The following is a 7,614-nucleotide window of genomic DNA, read 5'->3' on the forward strand; positions in this document are numbered from 1 at the left end:
GATGATACAAACTAGTAGCTATCCAGCATTTTGATTGCTCATGAATCCAAAAGCCTGTCTGCCTTTTAATCCACACCCCTGGATTCTGTTTGCTGAAAAAAACCCTGTGCACCAAGTTCAGGGGTTCAAGTGTCCTGACTTTGCATTACAATTAATATATTTCATCGTAATAAGTCTCTTTCTGTTTGCTTTAGAAAACACCGATTTCATGATGGGCTCCATCACTGCAGCAAATGCAGAATTTTGTTTTGATGTATTCAAAGAGGTGAAGGTCCACCATGCCAACGACAACATCTTTTATTCCCCTCTGAGCATCATTTCAGCCCTGGCCATGGTCTATATCGGAGCAAGAGGTAATACTCAATCTCAGATTGAGAAGGTAAGTTACTTACACGGATGTAAAGTGACCTCTACTTGTTGTTCCTTCTAAGTAACATCACTGAAGTATATTATCCACTGGTAAGGTTCTCACCTGTTTTAATGGGCAAGAAATAAGCCAAAGTCACAAAATGGAGAACTGGATTGAGAGGGATTTAGAGAAAATACTAAAACCCCCCATATATTCTTTTCACTATAAGGGGCAGCTAGTTTTGATTTAGGAGAAAAAAAAAATCTCAAGGAGAATAATAAAATGGATTACCAATCAGCAAATTTTGTATATGATTTTTTTTTTTCTGAATTCTGACATCTTCCAGGTAATGTGATCAGATTTTTCTTTTTAAAAAAGATAAATCACAGGAAGAGAGGAAGATGGGATATTATTAGCAGTACATAATACGTAACTCAGTTAGTTTCTAGACATTCATTAGAAAAAATATCATCTAAGCAGAGTGGTATTTACAGTTTCCAAGAAGGCCACAGAAGGTATAAATCAGTTGCAAGCTTACTTGTAAATTTTTAGTTCAGCTGTTTTCTCAGTTAGCATTTTGTCTGAGCCAACAGCTTTACCTCAAGCACCATATGTAAATCTCAAATTCACATCATTTTTGGTCATGCTCGTCATTTCTACAATTGGCATTTTCTCTTGCAGGTTCTTCACTTTGATAATGTTACAGGAGTTGAAGACACTACTGATTCCCAGGTAGAGAAATAACTCGCTCTTCCTTTCTGTCTTATTTTCTCCTCAGAACAAATCTAGAAACTGGCAGTTTCAAACTCTGTCAAAAACTAGGTAATGTTCTCAAACCAAGGAGACCTGTGGAGGGAGGGAAGGAGGGTGTAACTCACCTATTTGTTAAAAAACAGGGAAAGAAGTCAGGTTGCATATCTTGCACCAGAACAAGTGACGATGTGGGGCAGGATGCTTTGGGCATCAGGGTGCCTTCCTGGGCAAGGGCTGCTGGGGGACAGCATGTGAATGGGGCTCGGCACCTGGAACCAGGGTACAGCAGTCAGACTTGTAACTGAGACACTCCAAAGAAGGGCAGAGAAGAGCCCAGAAGTCTCAGTGACAGAAACACAACTGCACTTTAACAAAAAGAACATTTCAGGGCACTTTTCTTCAGGGTCAGTTGAATGTACCATCACTGTAACACCCGTTGTCCCAAAGGTGACAGCCCTATGTCTGTGGAGGAGGATTCCACTGTAGCATGACTTAACTGATAGGGACAATCTTTAGGGTCTTATTTCCTAGACAAGAGGAAGCTAATGCAACGTATCTTCTTATTTTCATGTCATCACCTCAGTGTGGCACTTCTGAATACATCCACGATTCATTCAAGGATATTCTCTCAGACATCACCACGCCAAATGCTACATACTCCCTCAAGATTGCTGACAGACTCTATATTGAAGAAACATACCCCGTTCTTCCAGTGAGTTGAACTGTGACCTGACTAGATCAATATTTCCCATAAAGGCCCCTGTGACTCTACCCTAGGGAAGTACCACCACCAATAGCCCACTGTCTGTTGATGAAGGAATAGTTGTGACCCATGAGGGAAACTGGTTCAGAAGAAGTTTGAACCTTCCTGTGGCTCTTGGGTGGAGGTCAGGCAGGAGTATAATGGCATAAAATATTGCAACACAACACAGGGAGTAATAAAGATTGCTGTTCGTTTGATAGAAAATGGCTTTTAATGAAAAAGTAAACTTTTAAGGGAAATTAAATACATTTTATGACTTGAAAGCATGAAGACCGAAATTGTTGAATTTGGATTTTTTCAAAGCCAAATATCTAATCTTCCCAGTGAAAGGAAACTTTGTTTCTGAAACTTAAGAATGTCAGAACACAGTATTCAAAATAAAAAGTGGGCAGAAAGAGAAGAAAACAAACATTATCTGTCCTTAAAAATGTTTGTTATACTGAAATTGTTTTGGTAAAACAAAGAAAATATTTCATAATTTTACCTTAGAATCCCATCTGAAAAAAAAGTGCCAGACCTAAATATGTGAAATAGTCTTTCTTGTACAGCTTTAAGATTCAGTTACAGGAACACGGCTGTGACTGACAAGTTCAAACATGGGGGTAAATGTTCACTGTTCTTTTAATCATTCTGTTTCATTTCACAACCTTGCATTTCACATTCATACATTTCCAAGTTCTCATCAGTCTGACAACTGCATCCTTCTGCTTACAGGAGTACTTAAAGTGTGCAAAAAAATTCTACAAAGCAGAGCTGGAAGAAGTTAACTTCAAAACAGCTACAGAGGAAGCAAGACAGCTCATTAATTCCTGGGTGGATAAAGAGACAAATGGTAAGGACAGAAAAATAGGTAGCAGATATTTTCCCTTGCCTACCATAATCTATACCCTTGTCTTACTCACCTTGTATCGTCTAGAAAAAGTGGGTCAAGCAAGATCAGGTTGCTTACTGCTATGAAAACAAAACACAAAGCAGCACCCCCCAATCTCCATGCCCCTCAGTGCAGGCATTTGTGCGCACCAGAGGACTTGTATCTTACCACTCTCTGCCCTGATTCTTCCTTAAAGGACAGATCCAAGATTTCCTTGAACCAGGCTCCATTGATCTCGATACTGCACTGGTCCTTGTGAATGCCATTTACTTCAAAGGGATATGGAAGACAGCATTTAAAGAAGAACATACTCGGGAGGTGCCCTTCAATGTGACAGAGGTAGGAGGGCACAGACACAGCTTGTAGCCAGGACAGCCGTTGGCTTGCAGAGCCAGCAAGCTGGGTGTTACACATACAACTTGTTGCTGTCACAGGTCGGGCATTTAGACTGTTCCCTCACTGTCAAGATCCGAACCTAAGGCCAAGTAGTGTTCACAAGAGCTGTGTCTGACCAGGCTTTCAGGGCACACCAGCAGGCAAGAGACACAGCTCTTCTCCAAAGGCAATATGCTTGAAGATTGAGTCCCATCCCTTTCAAAGACCTTGTACATTTGCCTGCTTAATAAAAATTGCTCCCCAGTCACATCATCTCACATTTCTGTTTTTGCAGCAAGAAAGCAGACCTGTGCAAATGATGTGTCAGAACAGTACCTTCAAAGTGGCAGTGGTGGCAGCAGAGGAAATGAAGATCCTGGAGCTTCCGTATGCCAGCGGGAAGCTGAGCATGTTGGTGCTGCTGCCTGATGATGTCTCTGGCCTGGAGCAGGTATGGCCCTGGCAGGAGAAGAGAAAGAGTTACCACTTCAGTGGGACTTGGCTGTCATCAGACCTTTTGCTGTCCAGGGGAGCACAAAAGCCCCGCAGGGGCTATGAGGTGCTCAGGCAGGGACTGGTTTCTTAGGAGAGCCCTGTACTTCGTCCAATAAAACAAAGGTAAAGGAGGGTAGTGCTGCTGTAGCTCTGCAGAATAAGATATTTCTATATACACCAATATCGCTCAGGTACCAGAAACAGATATGCTAGCAGTATTTTTTTTCATTTGAAGTGATTTCAGTCTTCCAAGGGAGTACTAAATGGTTTGTTAAACAAGAGTTTATCCAAGGGGAAATAAACAGCAGAAGTGATGGCGAAAGCATTCCAGGAGCTGGCTAAAAGGAAAATGGGAAAATTAGCATTAGAAATGAACTAAGATGAGGGAAGAGATGATTAAAACACATTCTAGGAAGAACAATTTTGGGGCCAATTTGATCTGAAGCTTTTGATAACTACATTTTCACCAATAAAGCCTTGATCTGATGAATAAATTTTCAGATGCCAAAGTTTTAGACAACTTCATCAAGATAAATGAGATATAGGCCGTAGTCAGAAACAAGTATGTAAGATAAACAAATACGTTTAAGATTAAGTATCTGTTCTATTGTTTACACAAAGTAAATGGAAAAAAAATTAGTAAAAAGTGGTATAAAGACAGCTGTTAAGGCCATTACCCTCTTGTCTCAAACATTTCATTCCCTGCCTCTCTTTGCAGCTTGAGAACAAAATCAGCTTTGAAAAACTCATGGAGTGGACCAGTCCCAATGTGATGGAAACGAAGAGAGTGAAAGTGTACCTCCCGCGCATGAAGATTGAGGGAAAATATAACCTCACATCTGTCCTAATGGCCTTGGGTATGACTGACCTGTTCAGCCCTTCAGCCAATCTATCTGGCATCTCTTCAGCAGAGAGCATCAAGATATCTGAGGCCATCCATGAGGCATACATGGAAGTCAGGGAAGAGGGCACTGAGATGTCTGGCTCAGTGGATGTGATGGGAGACATCCAACATTCCTCTGAGTCTGAAGAGTTTAGGGCTGACCACCCATTCCTTTTCTTGATCAAACACAATCCAACCAATAGCATCCTCTTCTTTGGTAGATATTGTTCCCCCTGAAGAAAGAAAGAGCTGGAAATAATGCTTGTGTTCCCCTCAGAAACAGACCCCCTTTACTGTAGTATTGTAGTGTAATCTCATCTCTTCATTATTTTCTCCAAGTGGAAAGCCTTCAATATCTAGGGAGATATTCTTGATGAAGTGTGTGACTTTTTTTATCTTTAGGTGCAGGTATTTATGCTCACACAGCTTGTATTCAGGATTTATTGCCAGGATTGAAGGAGAATTTCGGGACGTAGCTTAGGATCCCCATTGTCATTGAATAACTTGAGAGACAGGGCCAGTGTTTAGATTTTTGTGAGAAATCCTGACACTGTTAATGAGATTCTGTCTTCTCCGTAGGAGTTCTGTGAAATAAACACAGCTTTCAGAATAATCCTGTTGCTTTATTTTGAATTTGCTGGGCAACCATGCCTGAACTGGTGCCTGGACAATTTACAGATGAAATTCTAAACTTCAGCAAAGCATTCTTCTTCCAGGAATGCATTTGGTCTTCTTTGTGCTGCACGTACTATAAGGCTGTCCTCTTGTTCTGAGTAGCATACAGAAAGTCTACCTTTATTTCATAAATCATCATCTCCAAATACAACATCTTCCTGACTGATATAATTTCCCGTCTTCTTTCCAGTGATGTATCATTGATTTTGTGAGTGTTAATTGTTGGTCCTTCTATTTATTCTAATAAAAGCATTGCAAACTAAACATTCCATTACCTATTCTGGGTTACTGTACCATGCAACCTGAAACATGTGATATAGTGGGTAGGGATTATTGACAGAAGTGGTTTAGATTAGGATTTAGATCCTATTTTTAAAACCAGAATGTACCCATATATGAATTCACTAAACAGCTTAAGAATTTTTTTTTTTTTTAATTTTTGAGCTTAAGCAAGGTAAATGCTACAGCTCCTATTCTTACCTTGAGCTTATCTCCACATGGCTTATCAAATAACTAAATTTTTTGAATTTGCTATTATATCTCCACATAGTCTAAGTGTCTTCAGTAAATATATCAAGATGATGCCTAAGGGGTATAACTTCACAAACATGAGAAGAGTGTTTGTCTTAAAAGATGGACTGCTTTGGCTCTCTAATACTCATATGAATCATATGTGGAAATCTTTTTTATTGCCTCTTGATGTAATAATTCTCTAGACATGTTATTTTCTATTTCAGAGTCTTTAGAGGAAAGGTTCTTTAAGTTACAGTTTATCCAATTAAAAAGATTATAAAGTCTTCCAAAAGCTTATTAGTGTTAATTGCTGAATTAAGCAATCTTCATTCTGCTGGAATGCTCATGCAGGACTGTCAATTACAGAATCAGTACTTTAAAAGTGCTTAAAAAAGGAGACACATGGTGGTATCTGGAGCTGCCTCAACCATTTGCAATGTCAGCAGGGAAACACATTTTCATGGCTCCTGTGAAGTCTATGGGAGAACTGTAAATACTGGTCTTCCCAAGACAGCCATAAAGGATTAGCTACAGTTAACACAAGTGTTCAAGCAAGAAAGTATTTCAAGAGATATGACATTTCAAGGTTTACTGTGTATATTACGTTTTGCTTCTCTTATAGCCAAAAGCAGTCAACAGAGTTTTGCTGCAACTAAAAAAAAAAAACCCCAAAGGCAGGATTTGTAAAATATTGTCCTAAGAAGCAAGTATGTAAGGTTCTTAAACAATTATAAAACAGTTATTAGTTAACAATTATAATGATTTTTAATAATTATAATTAGGTAACATTTAATTATTAATTTTATTTAAGTATTAATTTTTTAATAATTAAATTTAAGTATTAATTTTAATAATTAAATTTAAATTTAATTATTTATTTTTATTTAATTATTAATTTTAAAATAATTTTAATTAGTTAACAATTATAATTAAAATAATTATACAATTTATAATTAGCAATTATAAGACTAAAATAAGCACTTCTGTCGCTCTGCATTTTCTAGGTACAATGACTAAAACTATCAACATTTATTAAGGAAGTATTTATTACCTAACCTAAAGAAAAAAAAGAGCTATTATCTTGTTAAATTGTTCTTTTGCTTGATGATCACTTTAAAACAAAGAAATAGAGAAAATCAAGACTGAAATGGTGTTTTCCTAAAACTACACACAAGAGAGGTTTTTGAGACACAGAGCTCACCTCATGTCCTCACTATGAAACAGAACTATTTGACTTGTTTGAATTTGGCCATTAGGTGTCACTAGGGATATGAAGTGACGTCTATCAGTCTTCTGAAAGACATCTGTTGAAAACTAGGTTTGGGAGCTTAATGTAGGTGCCGATTTTGTTCTAAATTTAATTTTTGTGCTAGCAGATGATTTGCATCAATATACTGAAGATGTAGACCAGTGGCACTGTGCTTGGAGGCCTGTAATTTTTTAAGAAAAAGACAGAAATATTATTTGGTGAAAGTCCAGAGGTATTTTAAGACGTCTGTGTCCTGAATGAAAAAATATCACAGTCAAATACTGTAGAAGAGATAGATCTCTGTTGTTTATGAAGGAGAAAATGTCCTCCATAGAGGCTAAAACGAGAGATAAAAGTGCAGATTCAGCGAAGTTGAATAAAATCTATATCTCCATATCAACATCTGTGCTCAGAACTGTGTCTGTGCATGGCTGGGCTGGGCCAGCAGGACCTGCTGTATAGGTGTTGCCATGCTGAATGTGGCTGCTGCAGCCCCTGTGGGAAGGAATTCTCTGAAGAGCAGCATGCAGGGTGGTAACAGCCATGAAGGGATCAAACACTGACTGCTCCTTCTGAGCTCTGAAGTCCAGCAAGAGTTTAAAAACACGAATTCCAGTTACTGTGAAATCTGGGTATTGTCTGATAATCCTTTCTGTTCCCTGGCAGCATGATTGAAGTTGGTATGTCA

General features: G+C 38.5%; 1 protein-coding gene across 1 annotated transcript; it reads left to right on the plus strand.

Annotated features, from left to right (window-relative positions):
• Window positions 1-211: 211 nt before the first annotated feature.
• On the plus strand, window positions 212-4,726 carry LOC141957680 (ovalbumin-related protein Y-like). Its single transcript, XM_074899583.1, has 7 exons — window positions 212-379; window positions 1,031-1,081; window positions 1,686-1,814; window positions 2,580-2,697; window positions 2,933-3,075; window positions 3,407-3,562; window positions 4,325-4,726. The coding sequence occupies exons 1-7, from the start codon at window positions 212-214 to the stop codon at window positions 4,724-4,726; spliced, it is 1,167 nt and encodes a 388-aa protein (XP_074755684.1).
• The last annotated feature ends 2,888 nt before the right edge of the window (window positions 4,727-7,614 follow it).

Source organism: Athene noctua, chromosome 2 (assembly GCF_965140245.1).
Source record: "Athene noctua chromosome 2, bAthNoc1.hap1.1, whole genome shotgun sequence".
Classification (NCBI taxonomy): Eukaryota; Metazoa; Chordata; class Aves; order Strigiformes; family Strigidae; genus Athene; species Athene noctua.

Bases quoted from the DNA above. Each gene is read 5' to 3' on its own strand.
- LOC141957680 (XM_074899583.1), top strand. From the start codon at position 212: ATGGGCTCCATCACTGCAGCAAATGCAGAATTTTGTTTTGATGTATTC. The intron at 1,815-2,579 runs GTGAGTTGAACT...TTCTGCTTACAG, and splicing joins AAACATACCCCGTTCTTCCA to GAGTACTTAAAGTGTGCAAA. The intron at 3,076-3,406 runs GTAGGAGGGCAC...CTGTTTTTGCAG, and splicing joins TGCCCTTCAATGTGACAGAG to CAAGAAAGCAGACCTGTGCA.